We start from the raw sequence: 24,376 nt of genomic DNA, 5'->3' as shown, positions 1-24,376 counted from the left end.
ATGATGATGTGAGAGCCGGAAACAGATACGCTGACCAAATCACCCAGTTTTGTGCCCGATACCAAATGTCCCTCCAAATTGGGTTATGGGGTGGAAACAGCTGCCAACTGATGTTGTTTGAAAATGTGTCAACATGGGAAGAATTGAGAGACTTGCAACAGGCAGCAGACAGGGAAGAAAAAGGCAGATGGAGTGCGAATGAATGCAAAGTGAGGAATGACGGTGTGGTGGTAAACCCAACTGGAGTGCCTGTGCTGCCCGACAGCCTGATAGATCCCATGGTCAGGATGATACATGAACCCACACATATGGGAATGGACGCAATGTGTCGCGTATTTGACAAAGTGTTCTATAATTCAAAGTTCAGGAACCAGGCGGAAAGGCTTTGCCTGAGGTGTCTAGTGTGTCAGCAATTCAATGCAGGAAAGAGGACTGTAGTAGAACAGAGTACCATTGGTAAGGCAGTGGGTCCCTTTGTCAGGATGCAGGCAGACTTTATAACAATGCCTAGATGTAAAGGATATAGATATGTCCTGGTCATAGTTTGCCTGTTTTCCCGGTGGGTGGAGGCCTACCCGGCAAAGAAAAATGATGCCCAAACTGTAGCCAAACTATTGCTCAGGGAGTTGATACCTAGGTATGGAATTCCTGAGACGATTGAAACAGACCAAGGTGGGCATTTTGCCAACGATATCCTAGAAGAACTCTGTGCGGCATTTAAGATGAAGCAAAGATTGCACTGTGCATACCACCCAGAGGCTTCTGGGGTAGTTGAACAAATAAATGGCACCCTGAAGTCCAGACTGGCAAAAATGTGTGATTCCAAAAAAATGAACTGGATAGAAGCTTTACCCCTTGTGCTGATGAGTTTGAGAAGTATTCCGAACAGAAAAACGGGCCTGAGCCCCCATGAAGTGCTAATGGGGAGAGTGATGCGACAGGCATGGGTACCTGGACACAAACTGCTAAGCATTTCTGATGATTTGATACTAGAATACTGCAAGCAGCTGGGTGACCAAGTGCGTTCTATCTCTCACCAGATTGGAGAGACAGCTGACAACTGGCCAAAGACTCCAGCACATAAACTGCAACCAGGAGATTGGGTGGTGTTAAAGAAACACACCCGGAAGAGTTGCCTCAGATCAAAGTGGGGAAAGCCAAGACAAGTGATCCTCGTCACTACAACTGCTGTAAAGTGTGCTGGTGTACCGAAGTGGATCCATGCCAGCCACACAAAGCGGGTAACTGGAGAAAACGCGACTGAAGCTGAAGGCAGCCCAGCTGAGGAGACTCCCAAAGAGAGTCCGGATCTAGCTGACATCGAACTGCCGAGCACAAGTCGAGACGTTGAGTGGTACCCTGCTGATGACCAGGTTCTTGATCCAATACGAACCCGGAAATACTCTTACCTAGACAGTGAGTGGGATAGTCCAGGTGAGACAGAACTAGAGGACGAAGGTCAGGTCAGCGAGACTCACATCACACCTGATCAGGAAGCAGGCCAAGTAGGGACAGATCAAGACACTCCACCTGAAACTCCAGAGTCTGGAAAGGGACAGATAGTGGTCAAAGTTGAAGTTCATGCAGAAGAAAATCAAGAGGTCGGAGTGCATGAACAGGAACTGATAGAGATAGATGAACATGTTCAGGAAATAGAAACAAAGTCACCTGAAAGTAAAGAGCAAATACCACTCCAACCTGAACAGGGCCAGCTTAGGGGCCAGGCAGAAGAAATAGATGAAAGACCTGGAACTAGTCAGACAGGAAGGGAAATAGACTCTGAGGATACAGAAGTGCCACAACGAAGTGAAATAAAAAGAGTGCACGAGGAAGGCCAAGTTTCCTCGACCACTGGAAGTCACAGAGACAAAGGTGCACCCCGATACATCAAAAGACTAAGACTTCGAATAAAGACAGTCGAAGAAAAACTGAAAAGACGGAAAGAGGGCTGAAAGTGAAAGAAAAGCAGCCCGAGGCAAGTCGCTGAGAAAGAGCGACAGAGTAAAGAAACAGAACAGGCTGTATCGGAGCCCTGAATGGACATACTTGGTGTTGGAAGAAACTGATGAGCCCCACCAAAGTGGTAAAAGTGACGAAGAGTCCATCACTGATCGGAGTTCAGACGAAGACCCTCCTTGAGAAAACCCGAGTGAGCCTTTGGTGTAAAGAAACAAAGAGGGGTTGCAAAAGCCACCTGTAAGCTAAAATGTCTGATTCAAACGTAGCTGGAAGGTCCAGATTTGGGTGTTGTAAAACTTGCTGTAAAATATGCTTATGTAGTGTAGCTATGTTAATAGTGATGTGGATAGGACTAACAGTCTTTATACCTTTTATGATAAGTAAAGATCCTAACTTGTCCCCTACTGAACCTGAAATATTGGACACAGACGTTGTACAGACTGCAGAAACACCACGAAGCTTAGAACGACGTGACAACACAGTTAGTCTGAGACACACTCGACCAAAATTAGAAACATCAGATGAGGGTGGACTGCATTTTCACAAGATGAGAAACCGGACGCATTTAAATGTTTTCGCTAACCTGTTAGTGCATTATGTAGAGGCTATGGAAATAGAAGATTGTTATGTCTGCATGAAGCTACCCACTTCTGTAGCGGAAGGTGTGACATATCACCATTTACCCCTAACCTATGGAATTTCCTGCAGTATATTAGCTAGCTTGTTTTATAGAAGCACTTTGCAGTACTACTATTCAAATGCTGACGTAGTCTTTTCTGAACTCCCTATTAGGGGACACCTGAACCCTGTACATATTAGAAGCGAGGTAACCCAGTATATGGGAGAATATTTCCTGACTATAGGTGACATAGACTTAAATGAAGCACGACAGGCTAATCTGACCTGTTCTTTGCAAGAGCAGGAAAAGATGTTCATAAAAATGGCAGACAGAAGGAGGGAAAAGTTTCAGAAAAAGGCAAATAGCGAGAAGGACAGAGTCCCTAGGTGGCCAGAACATATGGATAACACCTCACAAGGCGAAGCTAATCCTGCTTTGTTGCTGGATTTTGAACGGAAAGGAAAACTTTGTCTCCATAGAGAAAGAACAGAATATTATAACAATGTATTCATTGGTTCCAGCGAGTGTGAACATAATTATAAGGTAATTGGAGGTTGGGGTTTCAAAAATGGGTCAGAACCTGTGTTCCCAGGAATTTATTATATATGTGGGAACAAGGCTTATTTTAAATTGCCGGATCACTGGTATGGAAGCTGCTACTTTGGCATTGTTTTCCCGAAAATATGCCATGTGAATAACGCTGCTGGAAGCGATGAAGACACTAATGGCTTAGTGCGTAGTAAACGTGAGAGTGTAGGAGAAATCATAGGTGATATTTTTAGTGCACTGATACCTGGAATGGGGGTAGTTCTGAACACACACAGAATCTGCAAATTGTCTACAGTAGTGGATCGGTTATCTACTGACACTGCTGCTGGATTCCTGCTGGTCAATACTGAGATGGTTGCGATCAGATCAATGGTTTTGCAGAATCGCCTTGCTGTTGATACCTTATTGGCAAAAGAGGGCGGAGTCTGTAGAATGCTGAAGGCGCAACATTGTTGCACCTATATACCTGACAAAAGTATCGAACTTAAATGATATGTAAGGAATATAACTAATTTGGAAAAAGAGCTCAAACCATTGGAGGTTGACAGTGCCTGGACGAGACTGACTGGAGGTCTCTCCTCAATAGGTAGTTGGTTTTCTAACTTAGGTAGAAATCTTCTGTGGAAAATACTGATGCCAATAATTGGAATAGGTGTGGTTGTACTGATCATATTCATCTGCTGTAAATGTCAAAAATGTAAAAAGAAGTACACTGTGAATAAGAGAGGGGTGAAAAGAAATATTGATGAGTTAGAATTAGAAGAACTGAGGAATCAAATCTACAAAAAGGTAAAGAATCACCACTCTCATAGAGAAGCCAAAAGAAAACTAAACAATAAATTTGTCGAGATTGAGATGAAAGATATGGAAGAATGAAAGTTGGCATCTGTTTCCTTAATGTAGTGATGATAGTAAATATCATCAAAGAGGGGATTGATGGAGCAAGGATTCGCACGTAAAGCGACTTGCTCTTATTCATGAACCTCGCCTATCTTATAATCATATTAATCCAACTGTCCGTCGTTTATTTAGCATTTTCCCCAACACGCGGGTGTCCCCGAGAGGCTTGCCTGTGTGTCTTTTCATCCTAACAATGCTAGCACTATGGAAATGGCTGCTTTGCAGAAATCCAGTCTGCGCATGCGTCGGTCATACCCATGTGATGTGACGCACTCGCATTTTGGAGGGATTGTATTGCTCATGCGCACTGATGCAAAAATGGCCGCTTGTCTCTCACCACGCTCCCTGCTTGCAACCGCTGCTTCAGCCTATCTGTCTTTTTTGCACTAAACTTTAATACTATAGATATTATAAAGTAAGGGGTGTGTTAAAATCTATCACGGTATACAGTGTGATCATTTTTATGTATGATTCTAATTTGTTCTCGCTTACTTTTCATGTACCGCGTCTCTGGGGCTGGGGAAAACGTGAGCTACGCCATACTGAAGCTCCTCTGAACCCTGTCACGTGACATGGGGGAAACCTCACTGCGCAGAAGCTAGAACCAGCCAGCTGGCACCTGAGGCTTGATGCGCCTGAGAACCCACCTCGAAGACACGGCATTTTTCCTTGACTGTGAAACAATGTATCTGCAACATGCTCTCTCTCATTGTCTTCTGTATTCCTATGCCTGGGAACGTGAACCCAAGGGGCGGGTGTGCAAATTTTAATAGTAATGATGTGAACACTGAATTCTAGGAGGTGACAATGACCAAATCACCTCTCCTGACCAATCATAATGTGGGAAACTGTCACTTGCAACATTAGTGGGTGGTCTAAGGGTCCCCAAACCGTATAACTGGCCTAGTGTAGCTTAGGGAAATTGTCCGACTTGTCCGAGTAGCAGACCTGTCACTGACCCTACGAACTCTATAGGTGCTCAATCTAGAGTGCTGCGGAGCACTCTGTCCATATTTTTCCACAAGCCCCTAGGGGTGGAAAATAGTCCTAAGTGCTGGCGAAGCACTTTGCTGGGGAAATTCGAAAACCCAATCGGGGTTACTGGCGGATTACTTGCAGAGAGGGGTAACGCAGGCGTTGCATCCGAAGCTGTGGGTGTTGGTCGTATCTTGGTGAGCCCAGCCCTGACCCAAACCTGAGGGGTATCCTGTCCTGAATGTCCGTGAGCTGTACCTGCTCGCATTCTGGTATTCCATTCCTTGAGGGTCCTTGTTCCCGTCTTTCCAAACTGACCTGTGGCCAGGGTTAGTCCTCATTTCTAATTAGGTAATTATTAATCTGTGGATTTACGTCTTTCTATCTCTCTTTCTTCTTTTCTTAATAAAGCACTCTTGCCTGTGATATTGCCCTATTGCCTTTGAAAGCAACTTGTATGCAATTGTTTATTAGAACTGTTCCACTTCTCTCCCTACCTGTAGGACATTATTAAATTGTCATATTATAATAGTATGTTCCATTTTTTCCCTTCCCTTAGTATGATTGCAGTGAAATTTAGTAAGAATAGAATAACTAGCCTAGTTTAAGTACTCATTTTAGGTCCTGTTTCATGTCCCTTGCCCTAGTTTTAGTTTGCGGTGAATAGCTCATTACTTTGAGGTGTCCCCAATTGTTCTAATGGTACTTGCCCTAATCCATAGTTACATTGTGGCATTAATTTTAACACTTGATGTGTTACTGTGTATTTGGCTTATCATCTTGGCATATTCATTCTGAAATCTCTTGATAAACCTTTAAACTCATCAGGTGTCTGTGGTCATTTTACAGTATATAGTGTGGATAAATGTATTTTGGTTTAAAAGTGTATTTCTTCTAGGAATCCTGTCACCTATTCCCTGCTAGCTCCTGATCCGTCAGGAGTAATGTGCCTGTGGTAAGTCAGGTACATGATCAGCAGTGGTGTGAAGTCACCCCCGAATTACTCATAGTAGCATGCAAAGGATTTCACCCGGTTCACACAGAAACATTGTCATTTGTATGCACGCCTGGGCTCAGTGCGTGGAAAATTGGTAAACTTAGTGACCCGGGTGACCTGCGCGCTCTATCACCCCTGGGAGGAAGGTCAAAAGAGGACATACTTGACTTTGGTCCTTTCTCAGACCCACAGAAGGGACCTAGCTAATGCCTGGCACTATAAATGAGGAGATGTATGTTTCAAAATGTCCCTAACTAGTCCTGAAAAGAGGGAGTGTATTTAGGAAAAAAGGATACTATCTAAATTCATTCTTGCCATAATGCTGACTTCAGGGGGAAGGAATAGAGCCCAAGCAGAGAGGTGTGGTAGAAAGCATCTGGGGCATTTTAAGTTGTGCGGTGTGGACCCCCTCAGTCATCGCCCAAAGTCCCCAATTCCAACTGTGGCCACTACGATGGGTAAGGAATCATTCACTAAGAGAACGCCTGGTAAGATAGACGCAAGGAGGCTAAGGAAGGTTACAGAGAAAGAAGAGGGATTATCAAGGAATGTTTAACAGTGGCAAAAGAGGTCTCTGGGGGCAAAAATATAAATAAAATTCAAAAGGGAGAGTTCCACCTAACTCTGCATATCAGAATCGTGATTCTGATAAAAGAAAACCCTTTGTTGGTTCACATAATACTGCCTTAGCCCATCTAGAAGGTGCTCCTAAACCAATGACTTTGCTGCTGTTATTTCTAAAACCGTAGTTCAAGAGAAACATGGGGCACTCAGATAGCTAACCCCTCAATAGATCCAGACTGAAGTGTATATGCTAACATCAAAAGATTGAGGAATATTACCTCAAAGGACCTGACCCTGCTTGGTTTTAGGAAGGGTGTAGGGGAAGAACTAACCAGTGTACTGTTTGTTACTGAGGAGATGAAGAACTTACTGGAAGTTTCAGGTTTAGCCTTGGCAGCAAATGGCAATAGCTGCTGTGAAGGGAGTGAGGCACTGCTTGAAACTGTTAGCAAACCCTGGGAAGTCTATTGTACCCAGACAATCCCATTTTTATTCGACCACAGAGGGTTGAAACATAATAAAATTTCCCTTGCTGTGTACCTGGGTGTAGGACAGAGAACAGGTGTCAAAAGGGGCTGGTGAGAATGTGATAGATCACAGGAAAGAATAGTTACTGTAAAGTACCATAATGACAAAGCCATAGACTTGAGGAATCAAAATCTGTCTCACCACCCCATGGAGTTTAAAAAACCTAGAAAGAGAAGCAGCCATGGTTCTCAGTGATACCTTGTCCGGAGAATGGAGAGTCACTCTTTTAAAGACATCCATGATCACTTTATTCCTCCCTGGAGTGGCGGAGGTGCTGAGGAAATTGATTGGTAGGAGTCAGGGCTTCAACTGTCAGTTTTGTGTCCTCGTATGGAATGTAAACGTTTTTAAATCGTTTATAGAAATGCAAATCCATAGTGAGGTATTAACACATAACCCAGGACTGTTCCTCCAGGAAACCTATTTGTTGGAGTGCCCTGTAGTAGAGGTGTTTGTTGCTATGAGCCAAAATGCCACAGCCTCGATAAAAGGAAGAACAGGTATGGTGGCTTTGAAAATTAAAATTGCCTATCGAAATGTTTGTGCCCAAAATAAGAGAGAGTATTATAGAACAAATTGGAAGTTAATGCTAGCTGCCATTACTGATAAGAATAGCAAGTGTTTTTGGACCCTGGTGAATTCTGTAACTCTCTCATGACCATCTTACTTCGAGGCCCAGATAAGTGATGAAGATTGGGGTACCTTTTTTTGACTCTCTATATAGTAAAGGGAACTCTAAAAATTAGTCAGCATCCTGTGCGAGCTCTTATATGGAGGAAGACGTGATTGCAAACACCCAGATGGTAGTAGTGCCGGGAAAAATATTCAGTAATATAAAAAGCCTCTAGGTCAGGCGAGCCGGATGTCTACCATCTGTGATATTTAAGATAGATCCAAGTAAATGGGTATTAATTCTGAGTGGATTCTTTCAGTGGGAAATGTATACAGGCTTTATTCCAGACTCATGGAAAGGAATCATAGAGATCCCTTTCATAAAAAAGGCAAAATGGATCAGCCTGCTAACAATCATCTGATCTCCCTCCTTGATATTGCCTCTAAAGTCTTTGCTCAAACATTATTAAAACACCTAGCTGCCTCAGCGTTTGGCACAGGATTGATCCCTGTGGAGCAAGGAGGTTTTAGACCAAAGCACTCAACGAAGGAACACTGTCTCACACCGTGGGGAGTTGTGAGGAAGTCACCCCCTCCCCGCTTCCCGCCATCACCGCTAGCCCCGCCCCTTTTTCTTTGTGTACCCTCCCCGCTCCCGCCTCCCAGCTGCTCCGCCCACCCGCGCACTTCGCCATATATGGCGACCGTGCGAACGTGCAGAGGGCGCGCCGATTGTGCGCCGAAGGCGTGCCAAAGGTAAGCCCGTCTACGCCCGTCCGCGCCTGGACCGCGCCCAGGGCCAGGACCCCTGGCCACCCCGAAGCGCACCTACGGACCCTTCAGCTGCCACGCCTGCAAGTTCACCTGCATCCGGACCTGCCCGACACCAGCACCTGCCAAGCCGAACACCAGCAGCAACCACCTCAAGTGCATCCTGCTCAACACCCGCTCCGTCCACAGACACGCCATCGAACTCTGGAACCTCCTAGACACCACAGCCCCTGACGTTGCCTTCCTCACGGAGACCTGGATGAACGCCTCTTCAGCGCCCGACATCGCCATCGCCATCCCAGAGGGCTACAAGATCATCCGGAGGGACCGCACCGCCAACCAGGTGGGTGGAGGCATCCCCATCATCCACAAGAACACCATCCGTATCACGACCAGCACCGACAACACCCTAACCACCGCTGAACACCTGCATTTCCAGATCCACACCGACCCGAAGACCACCCTCAGAGGCACCCTGATCTACCGACCCCCGGGACCACGCACTCAATTCAGCGAGGACATCGCCGAATTCATCAGCCCGCACGCCCTCCCCTCCGCTGACTACATCCTCCTGGGGGACCTCAACTTCCACCTGGAGAACAACAACGACCGCAACACCAGCACCCTGCTCGACAACCTCGCCAACCTTGGACTCAAGCAACTGGTGAGCACCCCCACCCACCTCGCCGGACACACATTTGACGCCGTCTTCTCATCCAGCAAAGACATCGCCTTCAGCCACGCCACAGAACTCCACTGGACGGACCACAGCTGTGTCCACTTCACCTTCGAAAGAACGACGATCCACCACCACCAGCAACAGGTTGCCCGTAGAAGCTGGAACAAGATCACAGCCGACCAGCTCGCCGCCTCCCTGAGCCAGCACCCTCCTGCCAGCTCAGCGAACCCCAGCCAGGCCGCCGACAACCTCACGAAGTGGATCAGCAACTGCGCAGACGAACTCGCCCCTATGAGGACCCCGCCCAGCAGACCCGGCAGCAAGAAAGCCCCATGGTTTACCGACGAACTCAAGAGCTCCAAGAAGAACTGCCGAGCCCTCGAGAAAGTCTGGAGAAAGGAACCTACGCCGGACAACAGGACCACCCTCAAGCTCGCCACCCGGAAGCACCACCAACTGATCCGCGCCGCCAAGAAAACTGCTTTCAAGAACCGACTGGACAACAACGCACACAACTGCAAGGAACTCTTCAACATCGTCAAAGAGCTCTCCAACCCCAACGCCGGAAACAACGACATCACCCCTTCGCAAGACCTCTGCAACTCCCTCGCCTCCTACTTCCACAACAAGATCGCGGACATACACAACAGCTTCAGCACTCAACCGACCCACGCCACGACCACAGAAACGCCGCCCACCACCACCCTCCGAGCCTGCACTCCGATCAGCACCGAAGACACCGTCCGCATGATGAACTCCGTCCACTCCGGATCTCCGACCGACCCCTGCCCTCATCACGTCTTCAACAAGGCCGACGCTGTCATCGCACCCCACCTGCGGGACATTATCAACACCTCCTTCGACACCGCCACCTTCCCCGAGAGCTGGAAGCACGCCGAACTCAGCGCCCTACTCAAGAAACCTACAGCAGAACCCACCGAACTCAAGAATTACCGCCCAATCTCGCTACTCCCGTTTCCAGCCAAAGTCATCGAGAAGACCGTCAACACACAGCTGGCCGCCTTCCTCGAGACGAACGGATCCCTCGACCCCTCACAGTCCGGCTTCCGAGCCAACCACAGCACCGAGACCGCCCTCATCGCCGCCACCGACGACATCCGAGCCCTGATGGACAACGGAGAAACAGCGGCCCTCATCCTCCTAGACCTCTCCGCGGCCTTCGACACGGTCTGCCACCGCACCCTAGTGCAGCGCCTCAGCAATGTCGGAATCCAGGAGAAGGCACTGGAATGGATCGTCTCCTTCCTCGACGGAAGAACACAGAGAGTCCGCCTACCACCGTACAAGTCAGAGGCCACCAAAGTCATCTGCGGCGTCCCTCAAGGATCCTCGCTGAGCCCTACCCTCTTCAACATCTACATGAGCCCCCTCGCGGCCATCGCACGCCAGCACAACCTCAACATAATCTCCTACGCCGACGACACCCAGCTGATCCTCTCCCTGACCAACGACCCCGCCACCGCCAGAGCCAACCTGCACGAAGGGATGAAAGAGGTAGCCGAGTGGATGACGACCAGCCGCCTGAAACTGAACTCAGACAAGACGGAGGTCCTCATCCTGGGCTCCTCGCCCTCCGCCTGGGACGACTCCTGGTGGCCCCCCGCCCTGGGCACCGCACCCAAACCGACGAACCACGCACGCAACCTGGGCTTCATCCTGGACTCCTCCCTCTCCATGACCAGACAAGTCAACGCCGTCTCCTCGTCGTGCTTCAACATCCTGCGCATGCTATGGAAGATCATCTGGTGGATCCCCACGGAGACCAGGAAGACCGTCACCCAGGCCCTCGTCAGCAGCCGACTGGACTACGGCAACGCCCTCTACGCCGGAACCACTGCCAAGCTCCAGAAGAGACTCCAGTGGATCCAGAACACCTCAGCCAGACTCATCCTCGACATCCCACGAAACAGCCACATCTCCGGACACCTGAGAGACCTGCACTGGCTCCCCGTCAACAAAAGAATCACCTTCCGTCTCCTCACCCACGCACACAAAGCCCTACACGATCAAGGCCCGAGCTACCTCAACAACCGGATCAACTTCTACGCTCCCAAACGCCACCTCCGATCTGCCAGCCACGCCCTCGCCGCTGTCCCACGCATCCGTAGAGCGACAACAGGAGGAAGGTCCTTCTCCTACCTGGCCGCCAAGACCTGGAACTCCCTCCCGGCCGACCTGCGCCTGACACAAGACCACCTCTCCTTCAGGAAGAAGCTCAAGACCTGGCTGTTCGAGCAGTAACGGCACCCCCCCCCCCCCCCCTAAGCGCCTTGAGACCTTACGGGTAAGTAGTGCGCTCTATAAATGTCTTTGATTGATTGATTGAATGGAATCGGTAGGTTTGTTTGGTGTTGCTTCATTGACTTCCTAGCGGCATTTGACAGGGTGGACAGAGATATGCTTTGGCGAAAACTCTATCAGAGGAATATATCTGGAGCCCTGTTAGGCTTTGTGATGAAGCTTCATAGTGACAATTGGGTCCAAGTCAATCTGGCCAGGCTAGGTAGACTGTTGAGGAAAATCCAGATGGAGAATGGCTTACGGCAGTGTTTTAACACCCCTGGTGCTTAGTCAGTTCATTGTGGACCTCCCCCAAATGTTAAGTCGATGAATAGTTACAAAACAAAGATTGGTGTAGGCATGCCAGCCGCCTCATGTATGGTAATGATCTAGTTATGATGGATGGGCTTAAAAGAAAATTAACTGCCCTACACTTATATTGTCTGGAGAAAAAACTGACAATAAATGTTGATAAGACCAAAACTCTGTTCTTCGCAAAAAATAAAATGAAATGTACTTGATTCTTAGGTAACTCGCGGCTGGAACAGGTCAGGGAATATAAATGTCTGGGTATGGTCTTCTCAGATGATTTAAGGTGGGATAACCATATGGCTTTCCAGAGACTTGTACTATCAGCAGAGTGAATGGCCTGAAAAGTTCGATCGGAAATATGGGAGTTATACCTTTGATCCACAAAGTAAAGTCATACAGGGAAAATTAATTCCCCATGCTCCATATGGAAGGAGGTGTTGGCAATGGGCAGACAGGTCTCTTAGGAAGGACTATTTGAAATTGCTCCCTGGTCTACCTAAACATGTGATGATCCAAACTGCAAGGCGGGAGTTGAGAACCGTAGCCAGGAGTTACTTGGCAGATGCCAGAGCGTTATGTTTTTATTTTTTGATCAGAAATGGGGTACCTGGTGATACACTGTTGATATCATTGTACCTGAGATATTGTCAATTTTCCCTAGTAAGAGGAGCCCTGTGATAGTAATGTTAAAGCATCTGGGAATCCCTGATATGCAACTTGAAGGAGGTGAAGCAGGCTCAGACATATAAAGAGTACCATCAGGCAATGTACTAACGAAACTAGCTCGAGGGAGGACCTCCAGTATCTCAAGGTCATGTGTTCAGTTACTCCCTTTTTAGCTTTCTATGAGAGTATGGACCTCTTCCCGAACTTATATAATATCACAGATAAGTTGCTACAAATTAACATTCTGCAACTGAGGGTGGGAGTTGATCCTGGTTGGTGAATGGAGGGACTAAAAACTGAAATAGCAGAGAACCTTGGTCAATGACCCTGTAAGCGGGGTTGAAAATATTCAGTGAGCCACCTATTGATGGATTGTGTATTCTTCCTTGAAGGAAGGAAGAAGATTCTATGACCTGTTTTTAAAAGTGTGAGATACGGTTGAGAGAAAAGGGTTTGAATTTGATATGTGGCCTTAGATATCAGGATGTAGCCATTGATATTGGTCAATATCTCTGGAAAATCACAACATCCCATATTAGGTTTCCATCCTCCTATTGTTTTGGGATCTAGGTTGGCTCTTCCCTGAGGTTGGTAGTGGGATGCTTAACTGGTAAGCAGATGCTGACCACATTAAGAGGATGTTCCGACAAGGTCGGTCTGGTGACGGGAAATTTGACTGTGTCAGTAAGGTTTATCAAGAGAAATCTATGTGATCGTGATAAGCTGCTAGGCACAATGCACTTTATTATGCTTTACTTGGGCAAAACAAGTTGCATGCTGCTAGTTATTTTGGGACCTATGTACGACTCTTCCAATTTGTGAGTCGCAAATTGCATCGTTTTGTGACTCGCCATTTACGACTCACAAATGGAATTTACAACAGTGACTCAGACACTGTTTGCAATTTCTAATGGGGTTGCAAATTGTCTGCCTCATCAAAATTCATGATGCAGGTGCAATTTACGACCTCAATGGAAATAATTAGCACTCCCAGGGATGCTGGCCTGCTGGAGACAGCAGACCAGCATGTCTGTGATTGCTGTTTAAGTAAAGCAGTTTTTTTTTCAATGCAGCAAGTTTTCCTCAATGGAAAACGGGCTGCATTCAAAAAAGAAAAATGAAACGTTTCTGTTTCATTTTTTTGGAGTAACCAGTTGTCCCTGGGATCTCTGCATGCTCTTAAAAATATTTTTGCTGCCAGTCACAAAGGCAAAGGGGTCTCCATGGGACTCCTTCCCATTTGTGAGTGGCTTACCATCTTTTTGAAATGGGTGGTAAACTGAGAGTGTTTTGCGGCCATAATTGCATCCGCAAAACAATCACAGATTGAAGTTTGACTCGTTGTTAGGAAGGGACACCCATGGCTCACCCCTATTTTGCGAGTCTGTAATATGTTACAGAGTGGCAAAATGGACTTTGTACATAGGGAAGACATTTTTTGCAGTCTCAAACGGGCCGATTTCCCATTTGCGACTGCAAAAATGGTCATACATATGGCCCTTTGTCACTTTGACCTAGTCAGTAAAATTGAATAAGCGAGACCTTTGTGATTGTGATAAGCTGTTAGGCACAATGCACTTTATAATCTTTTACGTAGGCGAAATGAGCTCCATGCTGCTAGTTATTGTTACTTTCCCTCCTTCTGAAAAGTTCTTAACATATGTGGGATCTTGGGCTGCTGACCTTTTATTGAGTTTCAGTGTGGAGAAATTTTAAATCCTTATACTGCTATCTATAAGCCGAAGCCATGTGTTGGTCAAATTGATTCAAATGTTTGTAGTGCACTATTGAATGTAAAATATTTATGATTGTCTATATTAAGAAATATGCAATTTGCAATATTTCTGTAAGAATGTATTTCTTGGAAATAAAGTATTTTGACTTGAACATGTGTCCCCTCATGTGAGTCTCCTGTAAGAGGGCTACTTCGATATTGCGATGTTGATTTAGGTAGGCCATCATCTGTTGACCCTTTCGGGCACAATTCATTCCCCTAATATTCCAGGAGATACATTTTATCACAGGCAATTTAGGTCTCACGGTATTTCAGTTTTTTGAGCTCCATGTGTAAGATTGTCCAGTGTTCCAAACGGGTACCATAGGCTGCTACGTCAATGACTGCCACGCCATCTCATATTTAGTGTCTACAGTGTGTCAACTTGTAAAACAACATTAGTTCCTCTACTACTGTGACAACCCAAGCTTGTCAAGGACATACTTTCCCGCCTCAGTCCCACATCAACAAAGAGCGATTCAGGGTAACCAACATACAAAAACTAAGACATTATGTAGATATAGGGAAATATTCCTGGTTTATTCTTATTGGTTGCTGGAAGATCTTCACTCCCATGCAAGGGAAGGTGGCTGGGGCCAACATAAGAGTGGCTGGTCTATTGGATCCTGAGGAGGCGACTTAGGGGCCAGGCTTCAGGGTTACTCTTGCCAAGTTCAGCAGACAAGAATAAGCAGAATCTCACAGCACTCAGTACATGGATTGCACATATAGTCATGGTTTGCCATATGCCAGTGTCTCCTGAAGGCATCAAACAGGAGAGTGTAGCCAGGCGAACAGTCATTATCACTTAGAGTGTATTCATTTGCATCAGTAGGGACCACCCCCTTCTCTGCTGAATTGTTGACAAGGCTGTGATAAACTTGTGAGCTAGCCTTGGGTACAAAGAAGAGTCTTTGAAGTCCGTTTACCATGACTCTCAATTTAATAGGGTAAGTAAGTGAATAGAACACTCCAGCATTTTGCAGGAGCCAATTGGTTGGCAGGAATTCTTGCCTGACTGCCTGCACCACTAGAGTAAAATCAGGACAAATCAATAGTTGAGTTGCCTGGTATAGTATGCAAGGTGAAAAGTTGTGTTGCAGTCTCTATAATTGAACAAACCGTCAATGAGAGGCCAGGGGCGTGCTCCAGGAGGAGGTCGTGGTTCCAAGGTGCGGTGTGCAAGCTCCACAGAGAATAGTGGTGTCAGGGACTCTGCAAACAGCGCTCGGAAAATGGCTTCTAGGTATGTTTCCATTCTCTCCATAGCTGTGAACTCAGGGAGACCAAGAATCTGGAGGCTGTTCAGCCTGGAGCACACCTACAAATCTTCGTTTTTAGCATTGATGAGAGCCAGCACTTTCTCCATTTGGTGCAGTTGCTCATTTTGCGTCGATGCAGCATCCTTGGTTTCAGAGACTTGCTGTTAAGCTTGGTCCAGGAGTCATTATGTTTGTCTATACACCCTTTCATTTGGTCAAGCCTACGTGTGAGAGAGTCTATCTTGGTGTCTATTTGATGGAAGCTCTGTTGCTTTGCAGTAAGTAGTTGTCAGATATCCTGTACAGGTAGTGCCTCAGAGTTTGACGTGGGGGACACCTCGTTGCAGCCTCACTTCTCCTCTGCTGTGTGAGTAGTTTGTTTATCCTTGAAGAGGAACTTCGCTTACGTCAGGTCCATTTTTACCATTACGGCAGAGTGGCAACCAGGTAGCACCCAGTGTCTCGCACAGGCAGGCCCTATCCATGGTGCCATCATCTAAGGGATTATCTCAATCTCAGATCACACTATCCCCTCAGAGCAAGGGAGGCATTAGCAGATTAGAGGTCCCTCACCCCTGTCACGTCCAGCATTTGAATTTGAATTTAAAAGTATTTATTTAGCGCTAGTACACCAGACGGTTTCATGGCGCAATGTTGCATTAGGTGGATACCGTTAGTTGCCCTCTCCTACCCCCAGGCAGGGGCCAGCTTCTCATCACCAAGTGAGCTCAGGGTGGGTAGGCATAAACCCCAGGCTTTGCATTCCAAATGTAGCAGGCCCCTCAAGCAAGTGGTGAGCTCTCAGATACAAGCCTCAGCCAACAGAACCTCACAGAGGTGCGGTCATCTTGCAGTCCATCTCTCTGGTGCCCCCTCCTCTAAATGGTTGATCACTAAATAGCATTTGAGACTCTGACTGAACAATGTGTACTCCACAAAGGTCAGTTCCTTCAGTATGCCTCCTTGAGGGGGGTTATGGGGGACGAATGGGCCACGCAGGGCTTGGAGCCTGCCACACACCAACTCATCCAAACTCTGCACACAATGGGCACTGGTCATTAGCTGATTACATAGCTCACTAAAGCAATAGGCACCCATAGACAGCTATCCTTGCAACCCCTGTGAGAAGTCTAGGAGACTGACTTTAGTAGACCATTTCATGACAAAGAATGGGAGATGGCTTTGCATATCTGCAAGAGTTTCCGTAACTTTAGCCTAAAACCCATTCTGTTTTACTTAATCCGTATGGCAAATCTGTCTCCGATGCGATTGACCTGCATCATCCTAGGTGCCTCTGTTGCATGACTCAGATGCAACACCCTTAGGGCTGACCTGCAGCACTTTCGATGGAAGATAGGGCCAAATTGGATGGCTATTTGTTCCTTATTGGAGCAACTCACAGGGATAACCGGCATTTCAAGCTGGAAGCCTTGGTCCTATATACTAGAACACGCAAACACCCAATTGTGATGCACTTTCCGGAAAAGGCCCTTATATTAGCCAAAAAAAGAGTTCCCGCCTGCAAGAAACTAGCTGTTTCCATGACTCCGCCCAGCACAAAAGCATCACGTTAATTCGCTGAGGCAGTAGAGTTGCATGAGGACACTAAGGGTTGCCTCGACGGCCAGGAGGCACTGCTCTCCAAATTGACGGGCTCACATTAAAAATCATTCCTAGAATCCCCTAATTCAAGTTCTTGACTCCTATTATGCACCATGTGAGCCCAATCTCCCTGCTTGTTAACCCCACTCCTTGCGCATACTGTGTCATTCCCCCCTTGTGATGCTGGACACTTTACTTCATTTACCTCCGCACTAGCCATACTGCCGTATCTCCCTGCTCTTCCCACCATCCCACCAGGTAGGGTCCCAGATTCACACACTTGAATCCCATTTTGGAGAACCGTGCTTGATAATTGTTTCCGAAGCAGGTAATGAACGTGTTAAAAAAACTACTTTTTATCAACATTAGCTTTTGAATTAGCAATGCAAAATTTCTGATTGCTACAACCGGATTTTTGAAAAACACCTACCAATTTTTACAGCCGATAGTGCCTTGTTCTCCTTCCTGGTAGGTAACGTTATTTGCTATGCATGGGCACCGATCTTCTTCAACGCAATTTCCATTTTCATCCTGGGCCATCCGAGGAGGGCAAATGCAACCCGAGACGCACTGTATGCTGTCCTGTAGGAAGAAACCATTAGATCAGAAGAATTGATTATACCACGCTAGAAACTTTGTAACGCAGCAGAGAGTTGTCTTGCAATGGTCTTGATGCTAACTATGAAAGCAGAAAACCTGTGTTCTAATATCTGCCCCTGGTAAAATGCCCTATCATCCACATATCACCTTTACTCTGTATTCATTTTCAAGAGCCACTTGAATTATGATTGGTTAGAAATAGAATACGCACATGGCTCTGGCCAATGAGAAGGCTGGATGTAGCGCAGTGACATGAAGCCCATTACATACAAGAACAACTACAATAAAGCCCTCATAAATAATGTAAGTAGGCCACCACATCTATTAATAGATATGAGCCAGACAGACAATAAAACAAGCTCAAAAACGTTGTTTATAAAGAAGCCCACACGTCTAGAATGTTTCCTGACAGATTAAGGACATTTATTTTTTATATCAAAAAGTATGCCATATCATTTGAGCAATGAGGTCATATGCAGTGAATTTTGGGAATCACGCTGGTAAATGTTAAGCAATAGTTGTTTTTTAATAAAATCAATTAATGAAGCTTGTGTCACTCATTCATAAGAGAATTACATAGCAAGAGAACATATAGGGGCAAATTTACGAGGAAGTACAGCAGCGTGGCAATGCAAGCCCTTTGGCTGCGCCACACTGTGGCACTTCCAAAGCACAGGAATGTGACATATTTACAATTATATGTCGCATTCCTGTACTCTCCCCTGCGCTGGCGCACAAATAGCTGCCATGCATCGGCACAGGCACCCTTGCACCATGGTGCAAGGAGGCCTGCGTCATGGGGAGATGGTTTTTGTGCAAGAGGGGGCACCTTCCTGCACAAAAACAATCGCCACAGGCATTTTCCTCTTTCAATGTGTGCTGTAGAATGCAACATGCATTGAAAGAGGAAAAAACGAGGAGATATTAAAACATTTATCCTCGTTGCACTTCGCTAGGGTGGTGTAGCATTCAGACGCATTTCCAGATTTACGATTCCTCGTACATCTGAAAATGTGTTTTATTCTTTGAGTGTTGATTCATTGAATAAGTCCGACACCATACTAATCCCTTCTTCTAACCACGCGCCCTCCTCCGTGCTCAGCCCACTGGCAGGTTCGTCGTCCAGTCACGCCACTCGCTGGCGCTGCGACGTGTGGGGCCCGCGGCCTTGTGCTCGGCTCCGCCTCTCCACCAGCGCCCGGGCTCCAGACCCCGTGTCTCACCACTCAGCAATGTCAGCGGGCTGGAGAGCAGTTCCGATTGTTGGCGTCGTTGTGTGCCACAAGTTCATGCTGCAGTGACCTCACAGTGCGGTGTGTGGCGGACTATTTTCAGGATTATGGCGCCCGGGTCCGGAGCTCGTCTAAAAGATGACCGCCATGTTCAGCAATTGTCAAACCCCCCCACACAAATACTACTTATATACACAAATTAACATAGTCAAAGTATAGCAAGATGCAAGATTAGAATGTCTTCATGAATAAATGTATAACCGTCTATGTTGCATACTGCTTAAAACAACCCAAAAAAATGTTCTGTAAAAAACGTTAAAACAAATTTAAAGACTACTGCAATAATCTAAGAAGGCGAAAAAGTTTTCTTCAGCAACACACAAATTGCCTTCAAGTAGTTCTCGGGTGGCTTGCTGTGTTTTTTTTTAAGAGTAAATGACTGCACTAGGTGAAGAATTGAAGCATATGTTAGCTTTAATTAATGGTTACTTCTCAAACTTTTAGGCGTCCACACCCTCCATTTGTCTTTAGCTGAAATGCAAAAGACAAATGTATGTGGTAGACATAAAGAAAAAACCCTACCGGTCAGGAATATTTTCATATCTTCCTTCCAGGCCCTGTCACACTTTTCATATTGGTGTTGATGGAAGGAAAGAACATCTTTGATAATCTGTTTGCCATTAATGGGGGAGGGAATCCACTGCTGTGACCAAGTGTCCAGCGGAGGACAAACTATTGGGCCATGGGTTTGCAATAGTGTAGCTAACTGAGGCTCTTCCATCAGAAACCCTGCAGTACCCCCAGCTTCAAATGAGGCCTTGGAACTGTGGTTTTAGTGGTGGGAAGAACAACCAATTGATGGCAGAGCTCCCACATTGCTCAACTCCAAATGAAGCTGAGGAGCTCTGCTTCATCTGTGACCACTTAAGTTTGATACTGCTCTACTCCAAGAAGATCATCTTTCTCCAGATGAAGACCTAAAAAGAAAAATGTTGGGAAGACAGTGTTTTTGTTTCTTCTGCTCTAGAGAAAAAAATGAATTGATAATAAGATTTTACACAACACTATCAAATTTTGTCACAGAAGTGAATGGGAAGGTAGTTAGCTTACTTTGGATGCAAAGATTAATTGTATTTCACTATAATGAATGTGTGTGTATATGTTTGTGGGTGTGTGTGTGTGAACATTATTAACTGAAAAAACAACGCTTAGGTGTCAAAATGAGACAAAAACTAATGTAAACATTTTTTAAATATGACAGTTATTCTTCAGTAAAGCAACTATAATCTGCCACCCGATCGTGCACTGCCTACGACCTCACATATTACTTCACTCACAATATGTATCCTTGAATTATGCAGTTGGAGAAGACCACATTTTGCGCTAAAACTGACTAAATTATGTCGCAACACGAAGCAAATTATATGGTATAAGGTGGCACATATATATTGACACTATTACTGCATTACGTTCTCATTTTCAAACAACACTGTCTTAACAAAGGTTTTGCCTTAACAGGAACACTTTAACACTCAACAATAGCAATAGGCTACTGAAAGGTGATCAGTTAACCGTTGCAAAGAGCCTTCGATCTGCGCAACAACATGTCACTGTGTTGTTGATCCATTTGAGCCAGAAGCAGAATTTTTAGTTAAAACTTTTGTTTACCAAAATGTTGCTATGTTAAAATTAGGAAGCTGTTAATGGACTGATAATGTGTGTAGGTAGATTAGACAGATGTGAAAAGAGGAAGGTGCACTTTTTCAAACTACTCTCCCTAACTAATTTTCTCCACTTTAAAAGTACATTATGCCTCAAATTAGTAAAACCCATACCTCCCCTCACATTTGAACCCGCTGGTTTATTTCCTATATTAACATTTCAATGCTCATTTACTTCAGCATGCTCCTTAGGAAAGAATTTCAATTCAAAAGCTCTTATTCCAACAAAATGGCATTAGGTGTGCCTCACTTTCGATTTGACTACAAAATGTTAGTGTTCTACTGGTGACGCAGTGTCATCATCACTTATTTGTGCTTCCTAAGGAAATGTTAAACTGCAACAGCATCTATACGTCTCACATGATTGCCACATGATTTAAACATGACATTCATTATTTAATACATTATTATACACTTGTTTGCTTAGTAAACTGGATGAACTACATACTGTTAATATTGGGGAATGCGATGTCAACTTACGTCAATACCGGTAAATGAGATGTTGATGCATGCTATGACAAATGTGTACATGATAGTGAGAATGTCAGTATATGTGATATCAATGACCACCATGTTATAGGTACACATAACAACGAACTTGTATCATTGCGGTAGAATTCACCCGACATAACCTTTGCATCAACCCTGAGTCAGAGATACGATAGTCCCCGGTGGGGTAACAGCCCGAAGACAAACGTGCACACAGGGAAAACTCAGATCGATCCCAAGGATAGGCAGCTACACCACAGAAGGTCTAAGGAGATTGGCCCTCATAAAACACGTTTGGCCAAAGGCGCATGGTCCTAAAATACCACAAAGTCAGATTCCATATATGTTAGGGGCATTCAGCCAATCAGAACCCAGCTTTCACACTACATGTAGTGATTAGGCATTCTCCCTGCGGACATCAGAGCACATACACACTGGCGCGCATTGAGTCTCCGCAAAGTCGAGAGCCACATGTAACCCTTTTCAGATGCTTGAGTTTATGGTTCATGACTGGGCCCTGATTTAAGTGCTGTACAAGAATGTGTAATCACTTATTGTACCCCAATAACTGTATAAAATGTCGGCCAAAACCTCTGCACCTTGAGAAATTCTTCAGACAAGACTATGTTGCTGCTCTCCTGGCTGTTGCATTTAATTAAATCAACTTGTCTCTGTTGTGACAAATGCCTCTTGTCTTTTCATTTTCCCAAGGTAAATGTATATCCAAGCAACATTATGGCAAGCCAGATAGGAGAGATTGGTTTATCGAGCCCGACTGCTGCCGAAGGACAAGGACCCCTGCCTGAACAGATTCACATCTGAGCAACAAGACCGGTGAATGGATGCCATATTTAATTAAACGTTCTACTGAATCCGCAGAGTGGAGTTCCATTTTAAGTCTGCTGTCACAAGGTAAGAGACTACTTCTAATCCTTAGTCCCAGCATGTGGCGTGTGACAAACTAGGACAAGACTGTAAATCCCTTTTTCCCTTGTCAGTGCGCTAGAGAAGGTGAAGGTAGATGTAGTTTAATTCACTTGTTCAGTTAAGCAGAAGACAGATGGTATGCATAGGCCCTGGATGTCATATAGGATCATCTAATTAATCTCCGCTTGGACAGCTGAGTGCCACACAGATGGTACACATTGGCCCTGGGTCTGACATAGAGTCGCCACCTTAATCTTATTGTTTATTAAAAAAGGAGTTTTCTTAGGGACTGTCGGTTTATTAAAACTGAGAGTGTCTGAAAGAAGTTAGGAGGTGGATTTTTTAACTTGGACAGATGAGCGTCACACAGGTGGGACGCATGACTTCAGGGTGTGACATAAGGTGTAATTCGAACGTTAGGGAAAAATTTCGGATCTAGGTGAAAATAATCATTTATTTTGTCAATTCTCTCTCTTCTATTTTCATTAAGATTTTAAATGTATGCTTTGCTGATGTTGGGGTGCTGTTAAATTTTGCAATTATATTTCATGTTGAAATGTTATGTCCTGTTAGTAAGTTTATGAGCTAATGAAATAGTAACCAGTTTTTAGCATTCGAAATGTGCTATTCCGCTGCGCAAATTAACTCGTAATGGTCTGAAAAAAACATTTCCCTTTCTTACAAGGTATTATTTCATTGCATGGTCTTTGTCAGCTGCTAAGTGTTTTTATGTGAGGCATTGTTTCCCTTAATAGAGCTTATAACCGGACGTTGTTGCCGGTACAACCTTGTGTACAAAATTTCCCCTTGAACAGAGTAGAATTTGTAAATTATTTAAACTTCGAGAAAGACTAGCTATGTAGAGGGCTAAACGAGAGACTCTACCAAAACTATGGGCTATCTTCGAGGTGGCCCAGTCCTGAAAACTTGCCCTCAAACCCGCAAACACAATTAGGACATAGGAGAAGCAAAATGGCACCTTTACATATGCACGAGGAGAGTGACGACAAGGACATCAGCCACCCCCCCAGAATGCGCCAGTGAGGCAAACTGACCCCTAGAGAGATAGGGTCAGGAAAAGAAGGTGCGGCCTTTGCACAACTATTTTGCCACTTGCTCGCAGATTGGACCGAAAGGAAGGGTCAGTATGATATACCCAGGCTGAAGGAGGGATCCTTCGAACCAGAAGACATGGCCGCCATGGAGGATTACATCCAGCATGGAGGGAGAGATCCACAGTGGAACTTCCCCTACATGCAGGAATGTCTGAGAAGATGGAAGCACTACATCGGGAAAAAAATAATGTAGCTGCTCCATGCAAGAATGTGTCTGCTGCTACAGAAGGGTGCATCAGGGACCACCTATGTGCCACGGGCACAGATGGACAAAGAAGAGCTCAGGACCAAACTACTCCCATTGATGGACAGGGCAGAGAAGTGGATCTCATGCTTTGATGAAAACACAGTGGGGACAATCAACTTAGCTATAGGTGATGTCAAAAGTCTGTTCAGTAGCCTCATCAGAGAGCAGACCGGCATAGTGTTTTCCCAAGCCCACATCCCTGCAGTCACGCTGACCAACACGGAGCATGACGGCCATATTCAACTAATTTATACACTAAATATGGACAGCCCTGAGAAAGATGTTCCCTGACGGCTAAGATGTAGGAGGATTGATGGCAGAGAGCATGAAGCCTGAGAAGAACATGACTGAGTTCCTAGAAAGAACGAGGGAACAATGGGGACAATAGACAGGGCAGCCCTGTACTGACATGGGTCTCACGGCTGCATTATTGTACAACATCCTCTAGATGGTGTAGTAATGCTAGACACTAAACTTTGTCGAGAAGTATAGGCCTACATATTACAGTATTACAGAAAAAGACAGTAGAAGGACAGAGAAAAGCAGGAGCAAGCCCAAAGAGTCACTGCCAAGATGGTCGAACAAAAATTGAAAAAGACCTCCCTCAAGGGCCACAAACATACAGGAAACGCCAGCCTTGAACTTAGCTCTCCCTCGAACCCCAAAGAGTATTCACTCAGTCTTAGTGGCAGAGGCCAGGGAAGCTGGATACAGCCAGGCCTCATATAGTGTTAATATTGTCACAAAATGAGACACATGGCTGACCCAATGCAGACTAAAAACATATCACGAGCAGAAAGGAATAATCCCAGGACTGCCCTCATAAAATATCCTTCCCCAAATCCAAGCCCAGAGAAATGCAAATGCATTGTGCAGTCATCCTCAGAGAAATTGGACAGCACCCACCCCGTCACAGCAGGGGCTGGGTGGTTGGCCGAGCACATGGTAGCAGCCACAGCAGACATCGAGCCAAGC

The 24,376-nt window shown here is 45.7% G+C and overlaps 1 protein-coding gene across 1 annotated transcript in view; it reads right to left on the bottom strand.

Annotated features, from left to right (window-relative positions):
• The window catches only part of LOC147733203 (mucin-2-like), a 182,628-nt gene that overhangs the window by 78,661 nt on the left and 79,591 nt on the right, over nucleotides 1-24,376 (bottom strand). Inside the window, exon 7 of the mRNA XM_086956020.1 lies at nucleotides 17,501-17,652. Coding sequence (XP_086812146.1) covers nucleotides 17,501-17,652 — 152 coding nt within the window. The remainder of the gene's footprint in view (nucleotides 1-17,500; nucleotides 17,653-24,376) is intronic.

The sequence above is a fragment of the Lissotriton vulgaris genome, chromosome 2_1 (assembly GCF_964263255.1).
Source record: "Lissotriton vulgaris chromosome 2_1, aLisVul1.2, whole genome shotgun sequence".
NCBI classification, from domain to species: Eukaryota; Metazoa; Chordata; class Amphibia; order Caudata; family Salamandridae; genus Lissotriton; species Lissotriton vulgaris.
Note: the sequence above shows the minus strand (reverse complement) of the source record. Positions and strands in the feature narration are given on the sequence as shown.